The sequence below is a fragment of the Abrus precatorius genome, unplaced genomic scaffold (assembly GCF_003935025.1).
Source record: "Abrus precatorius isolate BTA unplaced genomic scaffold, Abrus_2018 Scaffold9, whole genome shotgun sequence".
NCBI lineage: Eukaryota > Viridiplantae > Streptophyta > Magnoliopsida > Fabales > Fabaceae > Abrus > Abrus precatorius.
In genome coordinates this window covers 25,925,286-25,950,746 of record NW_020874439.1, presented here as the reverse complement: position 1 = coordinate 25,950,746, position 25,461 = coordinate 25,925,286, and the positions used below count along the sequence as shown (strand labels likewise).

Here is a 25,461-nt window from a genome sequence, read left to right as displayed (position 1 = left end):
TTCTCAATTAAAGGAGGTAAAATAGATTTTACCTTTTAAAAAAAAATACCTTAAATAAGAGTTATTTTTAGCTATTCTTTCTCACGTCATTTAATTTCTCTTGTATTTAATATTTATTTATTTTGTTTAAATTTAAATTTTGATTTTTTATAATTTTTTAAAATTTAGAAATCTTATCTCTTTAATTTATTTTTTTAATATAACAAAAAAAGTATATTATAATAAAATATTTGGTAATTTAAACAATAAGCAATTAAAGCCACGCACACATAAAAAAAAAAAAAGCCACACACACATATGTTGCTTCACTATTATTCTCAATTACATAATGCTTATTTCTATTAAGACTGGTGTCGGTGATACATAAGGACCTTCGATATAACAATTTAAGTAATCATAATCATTTAGATTCTTTGAATCCCAATTTTAAGCACCATTCAGAGTTTGTTACGCAGATGAAACATAAAAGATATGCTTGTTATAAAGACACAAGATAAGATAATAATCTGTTACAACAAAAACAATTAACAATTAGTTAATAATTTTATAGAGATTGTAGCATAACATCATATTGTTCCTAATTTTCTATGCTGAAATTTTCTCTATATAAGCACTCTTTTGGATGATTCCTTTCCATTCAAACTCAAGATGTTAGGAACAACTACACAATCCATATTTGTTCTTCTCTTTGTTTTCATATGTACCTATTTTTCATCACATTCTAATGCTTACCCTTTATCAACCCACAGTAGATGGATCATGGATGATTCCACAGGACAACGTGCCAAGTTGGTATGTGGCAATTGGGCTGGTCACCTTAAACCAATGATCCCTGAGGGTCTTGATAGAAGGCCATTGAAGGACCTTGTTACTGAGCTTGTGGAACACAGGTTCAACTGTGTTCGTCTCACGTATGCAATTTACATGTGGACACGTTATGGCCATGACAATGTGATTGACACATTTGCCTCTTTGGATGCACCAGAGGTGATTGATGGTATTGCCAAAAACAACCCTTCAGTGTTGAGCATGACACATATTCAAGCCTTTGATGCTGTGGTTCATGAACTTGGAGTTCAGAATGTGAGAGTGTTGCTTGATAACCATGTCAGTGAGCCAAAGTGGTGTTGTAATGATGATGATCAGAATGGATTTTTTCATGATAGACACTTTGATCCTCAAGAATGGGTGCATGGCCTTACTTTGGCAGCCAAACACTTCAATGGAAATCATGCTGTATGTATTATTATATTGCTATTTGTTAAATGCTAAATTGAATGTAGCATAACTTGTTGTGATTAATGTTTTGTTCATCAACAGGTTGTGGCAATGAGTTTGAGGAATGAATTGCATGGTCCACGTCAAAATTTGAATGATTGGTACAAGTACATGAGTCAAGGAGCACTAGCCATCCACAAGGCAAACCCAAATGTCCTTGTGGTTATCTCAGGTTTGAACTATGATACCGAGTTAGAGTTTTTAAGGAATAGGCCATTGAAGATAGATTTGGGGAAGAAAATGGTATTTGAGACACATTTGTACTCATGGTCTGGAATTGGGACACTCAAATTGAAGGAGATTTGGACTAAGCAACCATTGAACAGGATATGTGCCAATAGCATTAAGGGGTTAGATTATAGAGTAGGGTTCCTCACCATTGGTAAGAATGCAACCCCTTTAATCTTTACAGAGTTTGGGTTCGACCAGACAGGTTCTTCAGTGGAAGACAACAGGTTCTTGACTTGCCTTCAGACCTATCTTGCTGGTAGAGATCTGGATTGGGGTTTGTGGGCATTTCAAGGTGACTACTATGTAAGAGGAGACAAAATTCAAGTTGAAGAGTCATTTGGTGTGATGGATGCCACTTGGGATCACCTTAGAGACCCAAATTTCACTGACAAGTTCCAACTTATTCAAAGGAAGAATCAAGGTAAGCTTTTTGGGCTACCAAAAAAAGATTGAGTACTTTTTCAAGCATGCATTTGAAAAGTTATAATCAATGTCCTATCCTGCATTTAACTTGTGTGTTCTTGGTTCAGATCCTACTTCTAAGGTCCCCATTGCATATATCTTGTACCACCCATTATCTGGTCAATGTGCCCAAGTGAATGACAAGAATGAACTTGAAGTTGGTAGTTGTGATAACCAAAACAGATGGATTTATGGTGGAAATGGGTCTCAAATCCTTTTACAAGGCTCTAAGAAGTGCTTAACTGCCTCTAGTGAAGGGCTTCCAGTTGCTGTTTCTGATGATTGCCAAAGCAAGAACAGTTCTTGGAAATCTGTATCACTGTCTAAACTTCACTTGGCGACTATGGATCAAGATGGAGAACAAATATGTTTGCAGAAGAATTCCAACTCATCCATCATTGTAACTTCAAAATGTATTTGCATAGAAGATGACTCTCTATGTCTGAATGATCCCCAGAGCCAGTGGTTCCAGCTTGTTCCCACCAATGTATAATTTGGGTTTACTAGGTTTATAATTATGACTAGCGTTTAGTGACATGTTTGTGGTTAACTCTCATCATATAATAAAATAATTCCTTTGATGATACAATTTCCTTTTTACCCCATTGAAGGTTATAGTAGAACTAGTTTGTCTTTACAATTTTATTTAAATACAATGACCCGGGGGTTGATTTATCCATTTAAAACGTCTTATATATATATATATATATATATATATATCCATTGAGTCAATTATGTGCCCAGTAAACCCCACTTGAAGGCATTGTGCTATATAATAGAAATAGTTTTTGTCACTTGGTGATCTTTTATCATTTTGTGTCCAATGTTGCATTGACAGTGGACTTAACCTTGCTTTAGAGGTGTGTTTAATTTGAATTTGGCATTTGTCTTGGATTTGAAGCTGCATGATCCCAAAACCCTACCAGTTGGTCTCAAATTCAAGACTTGTATACCTCATTCTTGCTCCAATTTATCCAATGTGTTATGTTCATATTCCACAAACCTGCTTTCCAACATCCAAATGAGTAACATAATTTGATTAAAAAGATAATATTCCATTTCGTCGAGTAATTGTCTCTTCATTGAAATTTGTTTAGTTTCTTTAACATAATCATATAATCATATTAAGCTGCAAGCCTTAAGATCCAATTTACATTACTTCATTGCGGTATGAAGCACTAACCCCATTTGTGTTTTCACGCTTGAGAAAGAAAGAGAACCATTACCACACAAAGAATTTTATTAAAATGATTCTTAAAAATTATATATAGAAATTTTTTACACTTCTTGTGGATTGTTCAAAACCTTCATCCCTAACATATTATTTTAACTTTACCTGCTGAAGATTTTGATCTTGGAAGTACATATATATAAATAAATAGTATTTTTATTACCACTCTTTTATCCTTTTGAATTGGCATTAGAGTACTTGACAATGTTTGACTCTCAATGAATGTTAGTTGCCTTGGAGGAGGAATATCCACAATCTCACTATGAAGCATTGAAATGACTGTGGCCATGATAGGCCTGTCTCTCACAAGTTCTTGCGCACACAAAAGTCCAATGTGAACACATCTAAGTATATCTTTGTAAAACCTTGGATCATATATTTGTGGATCTACTAGAGATATAATGTTGTTATTGTTCCATGATTTCCATGCCTGGAAACATTAGCAAGAAAAAAATGGTATCAGTTGCTGTTTGATGTTAAAAATTAAAATCACATGGTTAAAGACAATAGAGCTTTTTTAGAGACAAGCAAGACATCATAAATAGGGTCTTACAAATCCTATAAGTGTAAGAGATTCTTTATCCTCGTGACTGCCATTGTTTTTTCTCTCACTAACAATCTCTAGTATAGTAAAACTCCAAAGCTGAAGACATCAGATTGCTCATCACAAACAATTCCTTGCATTGCATATTCTGGAGAGATGTAACCACTGCATTGAAAGCTTAAATGTTTGAGTTCTTGGTGTTCTACTATAGATCATTAGATAAAGTAGAAAGCATACTTAATATGTTCCAACAATTCTTTTCGTTTCTCCCCTCACTTCACAGTCCCCAAATATTTTAGCCATACTAAAATCTGATATTTTTGTATCAAGCCCTTCATCCAACAATATGTCACTTGCCTTCAGATCTCTAGGTATAATTGGTAGTCTAGAATCTCTATGAAGATAAAGCAATCCTCGAACAATTCCTTCAATTATGTTAAATCGTTTTCCCCAATCTAGGAATTTTTGTTTCAATGCATCTGCAAAAATAAATTTAAGGACAGTGAGGCTAACATTGAGTGAGAGAACAACATTCAAGTTAGAAAGAAAAGTACGCCTGGTCAAATAAGTTTTCCTTTACCTATGTTCCTCCTAAGCTTAAAAACATTAGAAGATAATTAGAACTAACCAAAGATATAAGAATCCAAGCTTTTGTTTGGCATGTACTAATAAACCAAAATCTTTTCTTCTGCTTCAATGCAGCAGCCAAAAAGCCTAACTAGATTCCTGTGTTGAAGCTTAGAAATCACCTCCACTTCATTTAAAAATTCTGTCATCACCTGCAAGATGCTGTTGAAAGTCGTTTAACTGCCATTTCTTGTCCATCTTCTAACTTCCCCTAGAAAATTAAAAGACAAAAATTTGAAATGCTTGTTGCTTGAAATATCACGAACTTAGATAAATCAAAATTACCTTGTATTTAGAAATCTGGCTACTGCAACAAAAATCTTCCATGCAGAAAATAAGATTGGTCAGGGTGGTTTCAGGTCTTCAATCCTGCCCTCATTATGAACTTGCAAATCTATTACCTCTGTGTCAAAATGTGTGATGCAATGTAAGTATCATAAATGCTGAAACCTCATACCATGAGTTGCTGCATTGGTTTATAAAGCTATCTGAATCCCTTTTTGACCAAAACAACAAAACAAAAGGAAAAATTTTATTGGCCTTCCTAAGAATATGATCACAAATTATAAGGTATATATTTTTTAAAGCTGATTAAGTACCAGCTAGTGTACCTTATTAAACATTTCATTTAAAAATACAATAATGTATTAGAAATATTCTGCTTGACACATCTATTTTCTCCCGTTAGTCACACTTAGACGACAGCTAAATCAATAGTAAACAAAACCCTCTTTGATAAAATGATTCAGAAAATTACCTGCTTGCTTAGCAATCCTTCTCCATAAAACATAAGCAAAGGTAATTATGAGAACTGTTCCCATTAGAACTGTAACTAAAACAATAATGATTGTTCTGGTGTTCTTATCTTCATCTGCATGAAAGAAAGTTCAAATAGTTTGCAGTAATAGACGTTATGTTGAAAACTGCACAATTTTCAACTAAGAACACTCCAAAAACAAAAACTTACCGAGTTACGAGTAGGCTAAACGTATGTAGAGATCAACTCCTCCATATGATATATCATGTAAATCAGTACTCCAAAACATGCAGCTAACACCTGAATCATATGCAAATGCTATACAAGAGCAGTTATTGAGGCAAGGTGTTCTACAATCTCCATCATATGCAGGAAATCCATCCTTAGAAGGTGACCACCCTGCAAAGTTAGGCACTTTTGCCATCTGCAGCTTCAGAAACCCATCTGGTTTCCCTTCTTTGGATCCATTCTTTACCCTCTCACATCTACTACTCCAGTTTTTCATATTCCATTCAATTTTGTTCTTTGGCTCAAAACCTCTCAAACAACTATATATTGGTGAACTCTTAGAGTTGCACATTCCAAATGGGCCACATATCCCATAAACATCACACTCAGATTCTTGAATTGTCCCCCTCACTTCCATTCCTTGTTACCATAATTCCATTGCCTTCTCTCCACTTTGCCTTGACGGTTTAAAACATAGATTCTCAAGAAAGGCTTGTTTGCATAACCATAAGAATAGTAAAAGGTTCCATCAGCTTCTTCCAAACTAACACCATCCCTAAACAAACTTATCATGTTTGGTATCCCAATAAAGACATGACCATTCCAAGGACCACTCCTCCATAAGGGTTGTTTTCCATTCCATATGAACAACTCAGTAACATTACCAGTTTCCAATCCAAGAGAAAAGCTTCCATATGATGGATCAGAGAGGCTTTTCCATGATGCGATTCTCACTTCCTCACCTGTTCTCACATTTTTACTTAGTTTCAAGGTTGGAATTGCTGTGTCACATGGTTGTTGGAAACTCTCCCACATTGTCTTTCCTGAAGTATTGTCTAGAAGTACAAGGTTTCCAGAATCCAAGAGCTTGGCACTGACATTAGATGCTACATTTGACAATGACACATTTGTTGACCAAACATGTTTTTGTGCATTTAGTACCACAAGATTTCCACTCTCTGACATTGTGGCAACCCCAGAAGAATCGCTAAGTGGTTGGTTTCTGTTAGCCACCCATACAACAGCGGTTTTAGCCAAGTACCAGATTCCAACATAACGGTTTGTAGAATTTTGAGGGCTGAAGAACCCAAGTGTGAACATGTTGTTATTTGAGCTTAGTGTTTTAGTTTCTTTGATTGGATTTGACGCTGTTATGGTGTCCAAGGCTGAGACCAAAAATAAAAAAGATAAGGGAAATATGAGCAACACAAATAACATGATAGCATTACTAATTCCCATAAATGAGTTATGAATGAGTAGTTCTTTCTGGTAAGTTTTTGTTCGATGCTATGTGAAGCATAACAATCTAGCTTCACACCTAAACTGGTTGCAAGCTAGCTTCTTTTGGTTGATTCCATCACACCTTTAATCATGCTGTTGCCAAATTTGAATATCATTTTTATATTATCATTATGGGTATTGAGTAAGACAACTACTTATGTTATTTGGCCTAAAACTTGAAAAAATTTCAACTTCGCGTGATTGTTGACCATTGTACTTTTTTATGTGTTAGAGGAAGACTTATTGATTGCACACAAGGTCATTACTTGATGCTACTAATTGATGTTAACAAAATTCTTGTATGTTTGTAACATGATAACTTCTTGTCCAAACCAAGGGTGTTCAAAAGCATTTCATATTCTGAATATGAAAACAAATAACATTACTTGCACAACATTTATAACTCAACTCAATTTCATTGATAGCTTCTGAATTTAATAGAATAAGTGAAACAAAGCGAACCCAATATCGAGATGGCTAAGAGTAGAATCATTGACTAAACATTTTTTTTATGGGAGGTCATAGTTGGAAATGGGAGGACAAATGATTAAGAATTCTTTTTAATCTTCTCTTTGTAATTAAAAACAATTTATATTTTATTATTTGAATTGCATGTATATTTCTAAGATTGGAAGATTTTTCACTTGTCTTCTAATTTATTTTATGCAATAAAGTTACATGCAATGAATACTCTTGCGCCATTAACATCGAAATCAAGGGCCAGAAACTTAGAGATGGAAAAGAAGTAAGGTTTTAAGTCGGGATTGAATGTCAATATTTATATATAAAATGTGAGTAATAATTATTAAACGAGAGTATTTTTAAAAATATTTTTAAATGAAAGTAATTTTAAGAATTAATTTTTTTATTATGCTAAATAATTTTTTCTACATTATATATTTTTTAGTTACATATTAGTTTAATTTTTGAATTTTTCAGAATTTTTTAATGTAATAGAATATTTTTTATCAATAATTATAATATTTATTATTTTTATATTTATTAAATTTAAAAGGAGTCATATAACATATTTTAAATTATTTATTTAAAAAAATCATTTTAATTTAATAATACTTTCACATGATGAATTTACTAGTACGTTTAAAACTTTAATATTATGGGCATTGTCAAGTAAACGTAGTTGATGATATAGTTATGAAAAACTCTACCCTTCTGATAATATGGTCATAATCAACAATTGTTCAAGAAGGATCTGAATTTCTCCATTCAAAATTCCTGAATTCATCATCGTTATTCATCATTCAATATATATATATGATATTCAATTTTTAAAAGATTATTTTGTATATTTTGAGAAATACTTTTCGGAAGCTATAAATGTTGTTTAAATAATACTTCCTTATTCTGGAAATTGATTTTTGCAACACTTTTCTCACTAATATATAATAAAAGCTGTTTAAACAACACAGAAGATGATCCATATTCCGTGAAGAAGTTGATGAGCGTTGTTGGTGGAAATGAGATTGTTCGACAAACAGTGCTTGTGGAATATGAAGGGATGAGTGTAGATAAGAAGTATAACTATAAAGGAGATTAAAAAAAATGAATGGGCTTCTTGTGCAAGAAAATTTAGGTAATTTGAAGGAAAATTGCTAGCCCCAACTTAACCCTCAATATCAAATTGTAATTCTTTGCGATGGAATTTGTTTTTCTAAAGTAAAGGTCTATGAACTCTGAGTTGGTGCGTCTGCTCAGGGAAATAATCTATTAATGGATAAAAATATATATTAAAAATGAATTTTGTTAATCTCCGCTTTAAAAGTCGAGAATAAACGATTAATAAAAGTAAAAATTTATTAAAAAGAGAAGTATTTATTATATTTTTTATTTTTATTTAATTTAATTAAAATTAATCCTAATCGTGCATTTAAATATAGTGAGAGTATTTATTGTATTTTTATAACTTCAATAAAACTGTGTATTTTTTATTAAAAAAAATTATTTATAAATACTTAAATTTAATCTTAAGAGTTAAAGGTTAACAAAATTCATTGAAAATTTAAGAATTTCAATATAAATTAGAAGAAATTATTAAACACGGCACTGAAAAACTAAAGAAAAAAAAAATCTTGAGAGGGTCCCCCGGAGCTTATTGATGAAATCATGAAAATGTTGGAAATCCAAAAAATTTAGCACTACTACCCCACTGTGTTCCTTAATCTTATTAATCTTTTCTCTGATCAGGACGAAGGTGACACCCTTTTTATTTATGATTGTATCTTTCAATATCTAAAAAAAAAAGAGAAAAAAGAGATACATCTCAGGAAAGTGGGCTAGTAATTAACCATATTGTGCGTTCTTGTACCGTCATAATATTTTGCACCTAACCTCGAAATGTACTGTCATTATAATTTCCAATATTTGTGTTCTGTTTGTGAAGACATTAGACTGATCAATTCAAATCATAAAAGCAAAACTATGTCTGTTCATATATTTATAACCACATTTTGATATTTGTAATTGATACATTTTCTTAAAAAAAATATTAAAGTACTTATCTTGTATATTATTTTTTTAAAAACTAATAAATTATAAAAAAAATATTGAAGAGTATATTACTTGTATTCCTTAAAAAAGGAGATGAATGAAGTTGTCTCTGGTGATGCTGACTTCGCAGGTTAATTTCTGTCCCTATAACGATGACGTGCCAAAATAGCAATAATGATATTCTTCAATATTCATTTGCAAATTTCCAAATGAACCACTTTCATTATTAAAGAATTCAAAGGCTACTGATCTGATTATAAAACTGATCGAAACCATTTCATACCACTTGCTAAGTTGCTACAAGCAAATACGCAAAAGCTTCTAATATATACGCGAGGCATCATCAGCATGGGAGAAGAAACGAAAAGGTAATGAGAAATGATGCTCATAAAAATTGTGTTTCTGTATACTTTTAAAGGCATTTGACTATATATATCCATTAGGATGGCTAAAGTAGTAATTAAGTTTGAATTTTGCAAGAAGCAGTTGTATGAAAAAGGGTATCATATCATGAATGAGAAAACCACACTTACAATCTATATAAAAAGAAAAGTCAGAAAACCATTTTTTAAATAAAATCATGAGTTATGCATAACTCTGTACAGAGAAAAAACTTTATTGTAATGAAGCACAAACCGAAATAAAAGTTGTGTAAATTTTCATAAGATTATAAACATACTCTATTAGAGAATGATGTCTATTCAGAAGCCTGCATATAGGTATGCAGTAGTGACAGGTGCTAATAAGGGGATTGGCTATGGAATATGCAAGAAATTGGCTTCAAATGGTATTGTAGTGGTGCTTACAGCTAGAAATGAGAAAAGGGGTTTGGAAGCTGTGGAAAAATTGAAAGAGTTTGGACTCTCAGACTTTCTGGTTTTTCATCAACTTGATGTGACTGACCCTCCAAGTGTTGCTACTTTAGCACATTTCATCAAAACCCGATTTGGGAAACTTGACATCTTGGTATGATCACAGTTTCCTTCCCACTTTTTTCAGTGTACAAAGTGCTAGAAAATTTTCTTGAGTTCATGTATTTGAAAAATGGTATGTTTGACATAATATTGGTGCAGGTGAACAACGCAGGTGTTCCTGGGGGAATAGTAAATGGTGAGAATTATCTTAGAAGGGTAAGGTTCCTGCTCTCTCAATATGAAGTCTATAGGGAATCAAAATATGTTCAAAGGAGTAGTTATACTCAAAAAGATGTTATACTCAATAAGATGTTAACATTTTTCTCAATGCATGCTCTCTTAAATTCTTACTAATTCAAGTTGAATTAATCTCCTAACCATTTTCTTTCACTCGCAAGTTAGTTCTATTACTTAAATCACTAAAAGTTAACATTAATTTTAAACTTCTAGAAAAACTTTTATAGAAAAAAAAACTAATATAAAAAATTAATAAAATTTTTCTTAAAAATTAGAAACAATTTATCTTATCAAATTTTAATGAAATTAAATAAGATAACTTCTCAAGAATTAAATAAATGTAAATTGTTTATAACTTATAAGATAAATTTTATTTATTTTTATACTATTTTTTCTATAATAATTTCTCTAAAAGTTTATCCAAAAACTATTATACATGACAAGGTAAATAATTATTTTATTTATCTTACGTTTTTTTTTTTTACATACTTAAAAATACACCTCAGATATACAGGAAACACCTTAAGGTGTTCCCTTTCCATTGATACAAGAAGCATTTTTCTTCACCAAATTTGAATTTATGAACTTAGGAGAAAAATTGGTCATTGTCACTTGAATCATTTGATGTTAATACCCATAAATCATGTATTACGCATTTTTCCCACTTGAATCTATAATGGTATAACTTCAAAATTATTTGTTGCAGAAAAGGGGTGAATTGTCAGATTGGAATCTAATATTGTATCAAAATTACGAGTTAGCCAAAGAATGCGTTGAAACGGACTTCTTTGGTGCAGAGAGAGTAACTGAGGCTCTTCTTCCCCTCCTCCAACTATCCACTTCACCCAGGATTGTCAATGTCTCTGGTCAAATAGGACTATTGAAGGTATAACCATTTTCACAATTAAACAAATATGCATTTTACAATTGCATCTTCTGCTCAATTTTGTTTGAAAAACAACCACTTCAAAACATACAAATTTATGTAGCTTAGAATATCTTTTACTTCTTTTTTCTTAAAAAATTATATCAACACAAAAAACACATTTGTATTCTTAACAAATACTAGAAAAAAAAAAGTTAAATTATTTTCTTGAAAGGGCAGCTATAACTGAATCCATATATCCTCTGAAATTATTGTCCTCTGGAAGTTTTTATTGAAATGTCAGAAAGCCAAAACTATGAAAAGGAAAAGATTGGCTAGAATCAGTCAAAGTCACATTTTGCACAAAGCTAACTCTGAATTCTCTACATTGTAGAGGTTTTTTCTTTTATATGCTCACCATAGTTGAGTATAGTCCAATATATATACATTTTTTGGTTTAATTTTGATTTGGGTTACCGGTATATGTTGTATGATTTTCCTTGTATACCTTTCTTAAGAATGAATGAATGAAGCATCAATCTTTGCAAAAAAAGAAAACAAGGTTTTAATATCTATCTTCCTTTGTCTGATCAGAACATACCAAATGAGTGGGCAAGAGGAGTTTTTAGTGACATTGAGAACCTTACAAATGAAAAACTTGGAGAAGTGCTTAGAGAGTTTCTAAGAGATTACAAAGAAGGATCACTGGAATCCAAAAATTGGCCACTTGTCGTTTCTGGTTGCACCATGGCAAAAGCAGCTATAAATGCCTACACAAGGATGCTGGCTAAGAAGTTCCCTCATTTTCTCATAAATTGTATATGCCCTGGCTCTGTCAAGACTGATATAAACCATCATAATGGCTTGGTAAGCATTGATGAAGGTTCTGAAAGTCCTGTTAGGCTAGCATTGTTGCCACATGATGGTTCTTCTGGCCTCTTTTTTTCAGTGGATGAGGTGATTCCTTTTTGATCTATGTTTCTGGCACACATCAATGTTGTTTCTGATTGTGATTGTTTGAGACAAATATTTATAGACTTATCAAATTCTTTGTTTCTTCCACACTTGCTGAGAAATAATGCGTTAAATTATGGTTGGTGCATATTGAAGTAACGTGCTAAATTTCACTCTTTATGAACACTTCTTATTTGTCTTGAATTATTTGTCATTTTAAAATATCAAAAAATCAGTAATTGCTTTTTTCAATAATATTTTTATTTATCAAGAATAATTTTTGCCAACTAACTATTAAAATAACTATGAAATTAGTTATCATTTTAAGTTATTATAATAATTTCAGTACTTTTGATGATGTTTTATAGCAATTGGTAAAATTAATAATTTTTTTAATATGTTTACATTAATACTAAGCAACATTGAATATAAAATGAAAGAAATATATAATATTATTACATGCATGCAGTTTCTTTTATTACTTATATTATTCGTTGATATATTCTTTTGAGAGAGCATTTTAATTTATAAATCAAATTTAAAAATAGAATATAAAAAATATAATTTATTATTAGTTAAAATTTATTAAAAACTATAAAAAGTATGTGTATTTTATTCTTTCTTACTCTTAAATTAATATTTCTCTCTTATATTTTTTAATTTTTAATAAATTTTAACTAATAATGTGTTATTAAGATTCTTCTTAAACAATCATCATCCTGTTTCAGTAATCTTCCATCGGAGAACACTTTTTACTCATTAGAGCTTCGTTTTCTTAGGCTGGCTTTTGTTTTAGGAATAGGATCTTTGTTAGTAGAGCTTTCTTTCTGGCTTCAGTTACTCTTAGGATGTTTGATATTTATCTGGCCTTTGGAACCTTCCTCTTCTTTACCTGGGTTGGGTTTTAAATTCATATAATTAGTTTTAAACTTTAAAATTGCTGATTAAAATAATAATAACAATAACAAATCAACCATTTTTTTCAATAATAATGGTGTTTTTATTATATTATATACATATAATAAATCATTTCTTAAACCTAAATTGGTTTTTGAAAATTATTTTTTAAAACAGTGGAGATTTTAAATGTTTTAATTCAACTAAAATCTGGTAGTACGTAACTTATATTTTTAATTTCATTTTAAATTGTTTTTTTGTTTTATTATGATTGCTCTAGTAACGAGATGTTTATGGAAGTGGTTTTTTTTTATATGAACTAAAACTTAAGTTTTAGTGTTCTTATTCAATCAGAATTGAAGTTTATAATATATATAATAAAGGTTAACATTAAACATTAGTACATCAACACTAAAAGTCAACACAGATTATCAAAATAAAATTTTAATTTTAATTAAATAACAGCATACCTAAATTTTGTATTTTTTTTATATATTAATATCTTTTGGTAGGTTGATCCACAACTTTAAATAAATAATTGTTGCAAACCGTGGGCAATTTAATATGCGGGTAATTAAATTGCTAACTTCTGACTTCAATATCGAATTCTAATTATTTATGATGGAAATTGCTTTTGTGAAGTAAATGTCTATGCTCCACTCTGAGTTGGTGCATCAAGTTACTGTGTTTAAATTGACGTTTAATTAATTATAGATGTACACTGATTTCAATGTTATTAGAACTCATCATTCATATGATTTTAAGCATTCATAAACGTAGTTCTAAATATGCTAAGAATTACATAAGACAAATGCAAATTGCCGTAATATTAATCAACCTTAAAGTTCGAGGTTAAGTTTATTTAGTAGCATAAACAATGACAAGTGTATTATTAACAAAGAAATCCAAGTGGTACTCTATTTATATATTTTTTTTAAACACTTTTAAATGCAGTTGCCGGCTACTCATATATTTATTTTCAAGTCAATTTATGTTCCTATAATGATGACGTGCCAAAATAGCAATAATGATATCATTTAATGTATAAAAATTAGTCTTATTTTTAAATTAATATTTTTTATATTTTAATAAATTTTTTCCAATAATAAAAAAATATGATTAATAGGAAAATAATCATATTTCAAAACAGATCAAAACTCATACCACTTACACAAAAGCTTGTAATATACACTTGTGGCATCTTCAACGTGGAAGAAACAAAAAAGTACAATGAAATGATGTTCATAATTTTTTTATTCTTTAGGCTTTTAAAGGCATATGATTATATATCTATTAAGGTAGCTAAAGTAGTAATGATTCATTAAGCTTCAATTTTGACAAGAAGCACTCGTGTGAAACAAAAACTACCATAACATGAATGAGAAAATTACACACTAAGAATCTACAAAAAATTATTTATATTTTTCTTTTAAAAAATAATTAAAAATCATTTAAAATAATTATAAATTAACAGTTTAAAAAATATAATTTATGATTCTTATAAGTTTTTTAACGTATTTCAAAAAATTTTAAATTTATCATAGTAAGCTATTTTTCATTTATTATTATTAAATTTATGATATAAATCATATTATAAAAAGAACTTCCTGAATAAACGTTTAATGAAATCGTGCATTTCTAAACACACTCTAAATTATATAAAATTGTTACTGTACAGAAAAATTTATTGTAATCAAGCACAGACCGAAATATGAATTTAATGTAAACAAAAATTGTGTAAAGTTTCAAGAGATCATAAACATACTCTACTAGCAACTATATGGAAATTTAGGGACAATATATATATATATATATATATATATATATATATATGTTGGGTATCAACGCAATGCGGAAGACTAGATCGAATTTAATTGAAAATAAAGAGAAGGAAGAGAATAATGGAGAAAAGATTTTAACGCGGGAAAAACTCCAAATCGGAGAAAAAAACCCACGGACAACAACGAGCAAAATAATTCCACTATGTAAAAGGGAGAGTACAAAAAGTCCTCTAAAATTATGAGGACAAAGAGTAATAAATCACTCTATTTTTCTCTCAATAAATACTCTCTCAGAATGGAATAAGAGCTACAAAATAACACTCTCAAATTTCTTCTTCTGATTTCAACCTTTTGTAATTCATTGCCTTTTATAGGCAAAAAAACTGCTACAGTAACTCGTTATTTTTTCAATGTTGACTGTAGCAATTTGACAAATCATGGACGGTGCCTATCAAGCGAAAAAATTGAGCCATCAATGTTGACTAACAATTAATTTTGACTAACAATATATATATATATATAGACAGAGAAAGATATATGATCATCCGCGAAGATATACGATCCACAGTATTTTTACTAACTATAAAAGATTAATTAGGAGTTGATAATTTGGCCGATAAAACAGACCAAAATCATTTCATAGCACTCGCTGCAAGCGAATAAACAAAAGCTTCTAATATATACGAGTGGCATCATCGACATGGGAGAAGAAGCAAATTAAAAGGTACAGAGAAATGATACTCATAAAAGTTGTGTTTAACTTGTATGATTTTAATGGCATTGGATTATGTATCTATTATAGGGTGACTAAAGTAGTGACGAAGCTTGAATTGTTAAGGAGCTTTCATAATGACAGGAGTTTGAGCCTGTAAAAGCATTGCATGAAAAAGGTAGCATAAGTGAATCAGAAAATCTCACTTCAAAATGTATAGAAAAAGTCGAAAATTTTACAATACAAGTGAGATCCCCATTATTAATTTGAATTTTGAGTAACTGAAAGCCCCAACATAACAGCTTATAAATTCAAATATATTCCTCATAAAGGCAAAACTATGTCAGTCACTGTATTTATAACAACATTTTCTAATTGATATATATTTTAAAAAATCAAAGTACTTATCTTGTATATTGACTTTTATATATATATATATATATTGAAGAGTATATTTAAAAGAGTTCGATATGATGGTGACTTTGCATATATTTATTTCCAGGTTAATTTATGTCCCTGTAATGATGACGTGCCAAAAATAGCAATAATGATATTCTTCAATATTCATTTGCAAATTTCCAAATGAACCACTTTCATTATTAAAGAATTCAAAGGCTAATGATCTGATTATAAAACTGATCGAAATCATTTCATACCACTTGCTAAGTTGCTACAAGCAAATACGCAAAAGCTTCTAATATATACGCGAGGCATCATCAGCATGGGAGAAGAAACGAAAAGGTAATGAGAAATGATGCTCATAAAAATTGTGTTTCTGTATACTTTTAAAGGCATTTGACTATATATATCCATTAGGCTGGCTGAAGTAGAAATTAAGTTTGATTTTACAACAAGCAGTTGTATGAAAAAGGGTATCATATCATGAATGAGAAAACCACACTCACAATCTATATAAAAAGAAAACTAAGAAAACCATATTTTTAAATAAAATCATGAGTTATGCATAACTCTGTACAGAGAAAAACTTTATTGTAATGAAGCACAAACCGAAATATAAGTTGTGTAAATTTTCATGAGATTATAAACATACTCTATTAGAATATGATGTGTATTCAGAAGCTTGCATATAGGTATGCAGTAGTGACAGGAGCTAATAAGGGGATTGGTTATGGAATATGCAAGAAATTGGCTTCAAATGGTATTGTGGTAGTGCTTACAGCTAGAAATGAGAAAAGGGGTTTGGAAGCTGTGGAAAAATTGAAAGAGTTTGGACTCTCAGACTTTCTGGTTTTTCATCAACTTGATGTGACTGACCCTCCAAGTGTTGCTACTTTAGCACATTTCATCAAAACCCGATTTGGGAAACTTGACATCTTGGTATGTATCACAACTTCCCTTCCTCCTTTTCAGGTTGACCAGAAAGTTCACACTTTTAAGTGCAGTGATGAGTTCCACAAAAATTAAGCACACTGTCATGAATACTTTTGCGGTTATTCTTAAAAACAATTATCACTAAACCTTTATTAATTGATTAGATCATCGAACTAAATTTTTATTTTAATCTAAAAATCAAATTTATGATATATATTACACTTAAATTTGTGTTTATTTGTTCTCAATTTCTTATGTAACAAAGAAGTTGAAATTATATATATATCTATATATATATATATATGCTAGTTTAGATAAACATTGTTAAAATTAACTTGTACTTTTCTTTTTTTTAGAATTTATTTTCATTTAACTTCTCTATTTTTTATATTATTTTTTCTCTTATTAAAATTTATCCACAGGTTCATACACACTGTTCTTTCACCTATTTGCATGAGGTAAGTTTGACATAATATTAGCGATGCAGGTGAACAATGCGGGTGTTCCTGGTGGAATAGTAAATGGAGAAAATGTTCTGAGAAAGGTAAGGTTTCTTCTTTCTCCACAATGACGATCCAAATGATCTTGTATACTGTTGTGGAGACCTCTCCATAACGACAACTAAAATGTTGCAAACACATGATTTGAAACACTGCATGTGATCTCTGCTTTTTAAATATTATCATTTATGGAGGATTTGTTCATAGTTGTACTCAGTGCAATATGTTAAGATATTAATTCCCATGTGATGCCTCGAGATCGAGGTGGCCAGAGCATGCGGAGGAACGTATATAGAAATGTTCAAGATAATAGAAAGTTGAACTCTAAGATGTCTTTTTCTGTATCATAATGTAATACATATTCATTATTATAAGGTAGTTATATTAATTAAAATGGATTAATTAGTACTAGAGAGTGTTTATTTGTCTCCAGCACGTGGTTACTAGTGTTGATTAATTAAATTATTAAGGTAGGTTTGCTCAACAGTAGTTGGTCGTGTGTGATTATGAACTTGGATATCAAAATTGCCTAAGCGAAGAGAAAAGGAAAAACAATTTGTGATATAATTTATCAAAAGAATTTTGGAAGACCCGCAGTTCCCCTTGCTAATACTCCCATTTAACAGCATGGAAACATGACAAAGAGAAAACCAATTGCATACTTTCTTGCATAAAATATCTAGCATTCCCTTTTTATTTTGATAGCTGCTAAAGACTCGTTGGTTTTGTTGATTAAATATTGAAAAGTTCCCATTTTATTTGTTGTTGTAGAAAAGGGGTGAAATATCAGATTGGAGTATAATAGTACCTCAAACTTATGAGTTGGCCGAAGAATGTGTTGAAATTAACTTCTTTGGTGCAGAAAGAGTAACTGAAGCTCTTCTTCCCCTCCTTCAACTATCCACTTCACCCAGGATTGTCAATGTCTCCTCTAGAAGAGGAGTATTGAAGGTAAAAATGAAAAGAAAAATGTTAGTTCATGGTGGTAAAACTATTTCATAAACTATTCTAATTTTGGAAACTTAGGGAAAAAAAAAAGGTTATTCTTTAGGTATTGTTTGTATTATTTATCATTTAAAATTAGAGCTTTTTTTTAATAAAAAAAATGTATAGTTAATATTATCAAAGAACTTTAAAGTAAAACTTTAATTTTAATTAATAAACAATACTAACAATGTCTAAAAGAATTACACCTAATTTTGTTCCAAATAAAAACCCTAATATAGAAAATATTAGTTACAATTACTTTATTTTTTTTATTGAGCCATTGAGGCCATTTAGAGTTTATTTTTTTATTTATTTGGACAGATTAATCTTTATTTTCTTATAGTTTTATATTTTTTTTAGTTTACCTAAGACTTTCGTTCTGTCAACAAACTCTCCATTGAGAGATGAAATGATACAAACAACTGGCATTATAAGGGGTTGAGTGACAAAAATAAAAGTATAAGGAATAATTGAGAAAGTGTAATTTATACTAATTCTGTGTCCTCGTTATCATAATTGATTTAGTTTTTTTTTTTTTTTACTTGGGTTACCGGTATGATTTCCTTTTTGTATTTCTCTCCTTGTGAAAGAATGAAACATCAATATTTGCCAAATACAAAAAGAAAAGATTTTATTACTTCATGGTGCTTTCATAATGTCGATCTTATTTTGTGGAATAAGGCTTTTGTTATTGTTTTGTGGTTTCAGAATATCCCAAATGACTGGGCAAGAGGAGTGTTTAGTGACATTGAAAACCTCACAAACAAAAAGCTTATTGAGGTGCTTAGGAATTTTTTGAAAGATTACAAAGAGGGATCATTGGAATCCAAAAACTGGCCACCTGTTCTTTCTGGTTACACCATGTCCAAAACAGCTTTAAATGCCTACACAAGGATGTTGGCTAAGAAGTTTCCTCATTTTCGTGTGAATTGCTTGTGCCCTGACTTTGTTAAGACTGATTTGAACCAGAATGTAGGCTTTTTAAGCATTGATGAAGGTGCTGAAACTCCTGTCAGGCTAGCATTGTTGCCAGATAATGGTCCTTCTGGTCTCTTTTTCTTAAGGGAAGAAGTCCTTTCCTTTTGATCTACAAATGCTACTTGTTGCCCTACTTTATGTATTTCTAGTACTACCAAAGTTTCAGATTGTGATTGCTTGAGTCAGTAATTTGTAGACATCTGAAGCTGCGTGGTTCCAGTACACATGCTAAGAAATAACTAGTATTTTTCTTTGTGTATTTCAATACATTATGATTGTTGCATTATTAGAAAACAAAGTCTAATTGATTCTCAAAACTAGTTAACAAGATAAAGATTGTCCAAACTTGACATCCAAGAATACACATCTAATGCATGAAGTTTTTAAGACTCAGATTTTAAACTCTAATACCATATTAGAAAATAGGTATAGGGTTATGTGGTCAAGTTTCTCTAATGTTGTGCTCAAAGTCAAAATTAAGGGACGAATTAAGTAGTGGTATATCTACAAAGGACGTTCTAACACTCAAATTAGTGTGTACAAGCAGACAGCAACAAAGAGAAAATAGATTGCATAACTCATTTAATGACGGTTATGTAAAATTCGTATGCAAATGATGCATAATCATAACATTATAGCGGTCCCTCAAGGTGTAGTCTAACATGGCTTTTTTTTTTTTTTCAACTATATTATAATTAATTGGGTTGTGATCTTATTTAGTGATCAACTGACATGAGAATTAAGATCCTTTCCTAAATTACAACCAATTTTATTCGTCATGACTACCCATTAGTCCTTAACATGCATTAGATGATATTTTGAGAGCGATGCCTACCAAGTTATATTTGGATGGCAAGACGTAAAAGACATTACAATATTTACTTTCTTGCCATGTTTAAACATGTTAAAATAAAACATTTTCACAAACAAAACTGAATCATTGAATAAATGCGAATACTAGACACTACCAAAAAACAATTTCTTGACGATGGAGTATTATTATTGTGCATATTTTGCAATAGAATAGGCAAAAAAATAATACATAAAATTTTGATTACACGAGTCTTAAAAATATTAAATTAAAAAATATTAAAAATTCTGTTAGAAATTTACAATAGTTATATTTTTAAGAAAAATGTTTGTTTACTCTTTAATCAGTATATTAAGAACAATAATTAGCATTACATCGATTAAAAAATGAGAGAAAGCGATGGGCCTTGCTTCTCCCTCCGAATGAAAGAGCACTATGCGTTAAAACCAAAGAAAAATGTGAGCGAGCAGCACTTGCTCTTGTTCATATCGTTAATTTCCCGTAAAATACAAAGTTTCAAAAACATTATAACTCAACATTATTGTCTTCGCCGGTTATATAGCTTTTGGAATATCAACTAAAACTCTTAATATAAAGGCATAAACTTAAACCCATTTAATAGTACCTTGTTTTAGTCCACGCACTTCCTTCACTCAATCAATGGTAAAAGCAACAGAAGGGTAAATCTCATTTTTCGTTGGCACCCTTTTTTTATAATGCACCCTGCAATTAACCACAAGCTTCATGCATATTAACATTTATAACTATAGTGACTCATATATATATATATATATATATATATATATATATATATATTGTTACCTTAACTTGTCGTTAAACTTGTTTGCAGGTATGGTGTTGTGACAGGAGCGAATAAGGGTATTGGATTTGCAATATGCAAGCAATTGGCTTCTAATGGGATCAATGTGGTGCTAACAGCCAGAGATGAGAAGAGGGGTGTTGAAGCTGTGGACAAACTGAAAGAGCTTTCTCTGCCTGGCCATGTTGTTTTTCATCAACTTGATGTTACAGATCCTGCAAGTATAGCATCACTTGCTGATTTCATCAGGAACCAATACGGAAAACTTGATATCTTGGTATTGAACGATAATTTTTCTTTCCAATTTAATTTTTTTTAATGGATGTTGTATAGCATCAACATATCTTCTGCACCATCCTGATAATTTTTTAAAGTAAATGACACCTTCAATAATAATCCTGTTATAATTACTCGAATATTTTTTAGAGGTGTGAAATAAGTAAGCCCTAACTAATTTAGTTCTAATTCACATGAGTTAGCATTAACAGACTCACAAAGTTTAAAAAAAAGTTTACCATGTAAAGAGTCTATCAAACCAAAAGTTCACAAAATTAAGTGGATTAGAAGTTATTCATAAACTAATTATCTTTAAAAATTATTATAATTTATTAAAAATGTTGATTTTATATAACTTTTTTTATTATAAATTTATAAATAAATATAATTGCTTAAAACATAAATGAAGAATAATATTATTTATATAATATTAAATATTTAGAATAATTTTTTATTAAATAATATAAAATATAATATAATAATTTATTATCAAATTAAGTTACATATTTATCTATTTTTTTATCTATATTATTAATAATTATTAAATCATAGTAACACTTTTTATTCATATAATTTTATAAATAATTTCTTAGCATATTATTTTATAATTTTATTTGAACATTAACTATAAAAATTTTCATGTTTTAATATTTTTATATTCTTATTTCTATAAAATTATTTTAGAAACATCACATATTTAATAAATATTTTTAAAATTACAATAGAGATACAAAGCTGAAATACTAGCTACATTTGTTATCAAAATATTCAAAATAGTTTATTTAAATGAAATTTAATGTGTTAAAAATATTAAATGCAATGTCGTTATTATGAAAATTAAAAATATTTAATATTTAATATCACAAAATTCATAAGTATTAAAAAGTAATTTGCAAATTAAACAAAAATTAATAAGTATTCGTAAATTTAAATTTTGTCTCATTATTTAATAAAAGTGATAAACAAGTAAATACATGTATCTTTTATTTTAAAAAATAGTATAATAGTTATTAATTATTCTCTTTAAAAAAGTAGACTAACTCATATCTAATTCTCATCCTAAGTCGTGAACTATAGCTCATATTAACAACTCTAGTATTTTCTTGTTTATTAAAAATAATTATTAGCTATAATAATTTGTATCACTAAATAAAGCATTTATAAGTATTTTTTTTATATTTGAAATATTTTTAAGATGCGTAAATAAATAAATATATATATAATATCAAATTTTGTATCAATTTTTATTGATTTAAATGATAAAATTATTAATTAGATGCGAACTAATCAATTAATAGGAGTTGACACTTACAATGTTTCTATTTTTATAATATTTGTAAATAAGAACTTTTACAAATATAAAATATAAGATAATATATAATTATAATTTATTAATTAAATTAATGAAAATCACATTTTATATAAAATTATTGAATGATGTAAGAATATTACATTGATATAAATTGATCTCTCCTCTTATATTAAATATTATTTTAGTATTAAAATAATTTTTATTTTGCTATTTTGCAAAAAAGATACGGTATAAAAATATATATTAATTAAAATACCAGTAATTAATCTGGATATGTAAGCACTAATTGAATATGAATATAAGCATCCAAGTTACCACTTATATTGGTTTTTCTTTTTCTTCCTTAAACAAGGTTTGGATAGGGATATTCATTCAAGTATCCCATATGTCTGATTTGGAGTCTACACTTATCCATTACCATCCATGTTCTGCCTTACAGCAAATCATGTTCTTTTGCAAGAACTGAACTGATGATATCAATCTGGCTTGCGTTCTCTGCATTCAATTTATTTATAGTTTATGAAGTGATATGTTCTTACCTTCCATGTCGATTCTGTATATGAAGTACAAGTTTGAACTAAAAAGTATAGGCTATTATCTGGGTCTGTCTAATAAGATATTTTTCATAATCTCTTTCATCTATTTTTTTAACTTGTATTCAAGGACACTCATAATAAACTACGTAAGTAAATTTTTATTAAAAATAAAAAGATGTCACAAAATTTAGTACATTAACAACATTAAATACTAGAATTTTCAATAAAAACATACTAGTTTTAATTTTGCACACGTTTCATTTGTAAATTATAGTTTTCATTTCATGATGAATGACCAGAGATATTTGAAACATGGAAATTTGTGTAAGGTAAACAATGCTGGAATTCCTGGAGCACATGTGGACGGTGAGGCCTTAGCTGCTGCAGGTGTTATGGTATGATTTTATTTCCCATTCATGTGTTTACCCAAAAGATGAGGAAGTTTTATTTAGAAAACAATTTCTAGAATTGGAAATGGAACTTAGTGTAACTGTTGGTGCAAGTGCAATCTAGGTTAGCTGAACAAGTGTTGAATATGGTTAACCAATGCCAAATTAACAACAAAGTTGCATCAAAGCACTAGAACTTGTAAAAGGAATATTAGAATCACATTTCAGTGAATTGTGGGCATTCAATGAATGTTATTTCGGTGAATTATTTTTCCCATCTATAAAGAAAGTGATTAATAAATTGTGCATAACTAGAACTAACAATTAAAATTTTCACTTCATGCCTAAAAGAACCAAATTTCTTGTTTTCTGGTTGCAGGAAAATGCTGGACGTGTTGATTGGAGTAAAATAGTAACTGAAAACTATGAATTAACTGAAGCATGTCTTAAAACAAACTACTATGGAGCCAAGGAATTGACCAAAACACTTATTCCCCTTCTCCAGTTTTCAGCCTCACCAAAAGTTGTCAATGTTTCAGCATCCATGGGAAGGCTAGAGGTCTGTGAAACTATTAATTTTTCTCATCCACATTGGAATCACAATTGGAAACTTAGCATTTGAAAATATTAAAGTTATTTATAACTAGATATGTATGATATCCAAAATCAAATGATTCAGAAGTTAATTTAACATATATTAGTACAATAGAATGTGATGCTATTTCTCATATAATTTTTTGCAGAATATACCAAATGGATGGCCTAAAGAAGTACTGAGTGATGTTGAGAACCTTACAGAAGAAAAGATTGATGACATTTTGAATGAATTTCTCAAAGATTTTAAAGAGGGTTCACTAGAAACCAAAGGCTGGCCTCTTTCTATGTCTGCATATAGTGTCTCAAAAGCTGCTTTGAATGCCTACACAAGGGTTCTGGCCAAGAACTACCCTTCATTCTGCATCAATGCTGTTTGTCCTGGCTATGTGAAAACAGACATAAACCACAACACTGGTATTCTAACACCTGATGAAGGTGCTGAATTTGCAGTGAGGTTGGCACTGCTACCACGTGGTAGTCCTTCTGGCCTCTATTTCCTGCTGAGTGAAGAGAAACCATTTTGATCAAGGATTGTTGCTAGAAAACAGAATGTGGGTTATTGGAATAATACATGAAGCCATGTTTGTTACTAGACTTTTAAAAGCTTCACATTGTTTTAAATTAGTATCCTAGTGCATTAAAAATAACGAATTAATGTTTAGGTAGTAATGCTGTTTGTCATGTTTAAACTAGTTTTACATTCTATCTAATAAATGAGTTGTATTGGAATCAATGTGTCAAGTGTGTTTGCTTTTTGCAAAATAAGATAGATAAAAGGAAAGTCTGAATGGAAAAAATTATTCTGTTGAAGTTCTTTCCATTAATTTTTATTAAGGTCTTGCTAACTGCGTCCTAAGTACACTGTTTAAGAATGAAGAAATAATAATTAAAAAAAACATTGGAATGCATTAAAAGTTACATTTGTAAGTGCCTTTTTAATTTTTTCAGGGAAAAAAAAACTTTTGATTCCTTAACCACCCGGCACTGGTTATCAATTTTCTGTATATTATTACCCTTTCAGAGAATCAAAGTTCATTGTTGAAGCAATCAAGATTTTGTTTTTTAATACACATCTTGTCGGTTCTTGTTAAAGGTTTTTTCTTGTACAGGAGAATTGATTTGGTTTGGATGATATGGTAAAATTACTTTTAATATGTAATTGTAAATACAATTTCTAAGTTTTAAATGTTGCCTTTAACGAAAAGGTTAAAAAATGTTGCTTTTGCAAAATTAATTTTAACCCACACAAAATTGATTTAAGAAAAAACAGAAAAGGCCGTCAAACATCATTCAATGCTTTGTCAAACAACCAAGATTGCTAATCGTTTGAGATTTAAATATTATTTTAGTAAACATATAAACTGTAAAAAAGATATTTGTAAATAAATTTTTAAACAGAAATATCTTTAAAAACTA

General features: G+C 29.7%; 5 protein-coding genes across 5 annotated transcripts; 4 read left to right on the top strand and 1 right to left on the bottom strand.

Annotated features, from left to right (window-relative positions):
- The first annotated feature begins 648 nt into the window (after window positions 1-648).
- Window positions 649-2,464, top strand: LOC113851102 (glycosyl hydrolase 5 family protein-like). Its single transcript, XM_027481587.1, has 3 exons — window positions 649-1,236; window positions 1,321-1,930; window positions 2,040-2,464. Exons 1-3 carry the CDS (start codon window positions 649-651, stop codon window positions 2,462-2,464), a joined length of 1,623 nt encoding a protein of 540 aa, XP_027337388.1.
- A 495-nt stretch (window positions 2,465-2,959) lies between these two features.
- Window positions 2,960-6,755, bottom strand: LOC113851101 (G-type lectin S-receptor-like serine/threonine-protein kinase At1g11330). The gene is given in 11 exon segments (XM_027481586.1): window positions 2,960-2,974; window positions 3,366-3,632; window positions 3,756-3,827; window positions 3,830-3,911; window positions 3,988-4,201; window positions 4,375-4,530; window positions 4,533-4,584; window positions 4,659-4,680; window positions 5,349-5,773; window positions 5,776-6,524; window positions 6,722-6,755. Coding segments are annotated over 11 exon segments (2,088 nt in total).
- A 2,740-nt stretch (window positions 6,756-9,495) lies between these two features.
- LOC113849293 ((+)-neomenthol dehydrogenase-like) lies at window positions 9,496-12,135 on the top strand. The gene is made up of 5 exons (XM_027479089.1): window positions 9,496-9,515; window positions 9,867-10,113; window positions 10,221-10,266; window positions 10,985-11,184; window positions 11,758-12,135. The coding sequence occupies exons 1-5, from the start codon at window positions 9,496-9,498 to the stop codon at window positions 12,133-12,135; spliced, it is 891 nt and encodes a 296-aa protein (XP_027334890.1).
- A 4,093-nt stretch (window positions 12,136-16,228) lies between these two features.
- Window positions 16,229-19,412, top strand: LOC113849294 ((+)-neomenthol dehydrogenase-like). Its single transcript, XM_027479090.1, has 5 exons — window positions 16,229-16,248; window positions 16,599-16,845; window positions 17,327-17,383; window positions 18,111-18,290; window positions 19,035-19,412. The coding sequence occupies exons 1-5, from the start codon at window positions 16,229-16,231 to the stop codon at window positions 19,410-19,412; spliced, it is 882 nt and encodes a 293-aa protein (XP_027334891.1).
- Window positions 19,413-20,775: 1,363 nt separating this feature from the next.
- Window positions 20,776-24,569, top strand: LOC113848992 ((+)-neomenthol dehydrogenase-like). Its single transcript, XM_027478491.1, has 5 exons — window positions 20,776-20,795; window positions 20,966-21,212; window positions 23,389-23,448; window positions 23,828-24,007; window positions 24,192-24,569. Exons 1-5 carry the CDS (start codon window positions 20,776-20,778, stop codon window positions 24,567-24,569), a joined length of 885 nt encoding a protein of 294 aa, XP_027334292.1.
- Window positions 24,570-25,461: the final 892 nt, after the last annotated feature.

What these genes read in the sequence shown, in the direction of transcription:
- LOC113848992 (XM_027478491.1), top strand. Translation starts at nt 20,776, where the DNA reads ATGGTAAAAGCAACAGAAGG. An exon ending in AGGCCTTAGCTGCTGCAGGT is followed by an intron (nt 23,449 to 23,827) that starts GTTATGGTATGA and finishes TTCTGGTTGCAG; the next exon opens with GAAAATGCTGGACGTGTTGA. An exon ending in CATCCATGGGAAGGCTAGAG is followed by an intron (nt 24,008 to 24,191) that starts GTCTGTGAAACT and finishes AATTTTTTGCAG; the next exon opens with AATATACCAAATGGATGGCC.
- LOC113849294 (XM_027479090.1), top strand. Translation starts at nt 16,229, where the DNA reads ATGGGAGAAGAAACGAAAAG. An exon ending in TTGGGAAACTTGACATCTTG is followed by an intron (nt 16,846 to 17,326) that starts GTATGTATCACA and finishes TTAGCGATGCAG; the next exon opens with GTGAACAATGCGGGTGTTCC. An exon ending in GAGAAAATGTTCTGAGAAAG is followed by an intron (nt 17,384 to 18,110) that starts GTAAGGTTTCTT and finishes TTGTTGTTGTAG; the next exon opens with AAAAGGGGTGAAATATCAGA.
- LOC113851102 (XM_027481587.1), top strand. Translation starts at nt 649, where the DNA reads ATGTTAGGAACAACTACACAATCCATATTTGTTCTTCTCTTTGTTTTC. An exon ending in ACTTCAATGGAAATCATGCT is followed by an intron (nt 1,237 to 1,320) that starts GTATGTATTATT and finishes GTTCATCAACAG; the next exon opens with GTTGTGGCAATGAGTTTGAG. An exon ending in TATTCAAAGGAAGAATCAAG is followed by an intron (nt 1,931 to 2,039) that starts GTAAGCTTTTTG and finishes TTCTTGGTTCAG; the next exon opens with ATCCTACTTCTAAGGTCCCC.
- LOC113849293 (XM_027479089.1), top strand. Translation starts at nt 9,496, where the DNA reads ATGGGAGAAGAAACGAAAAG. An exon ending in ATGGGAGAAGAAACGAAAAG is followed by an intron (nt 9,516 to 9,866) that starts GTAATGAGAAAT and finishes GCCTGCATATAG; the next exon opens with GTATGCAGTAGTGACAGGTG. An exon ending in GTCAAATAGGACTATTGAAG is followed by an intron (nt 11,185 to 11,757) that starts GTATAACCATTT and finishes TTGTCTGATCAG; the next exon opens with AACATACCAAATGAGTGGGC.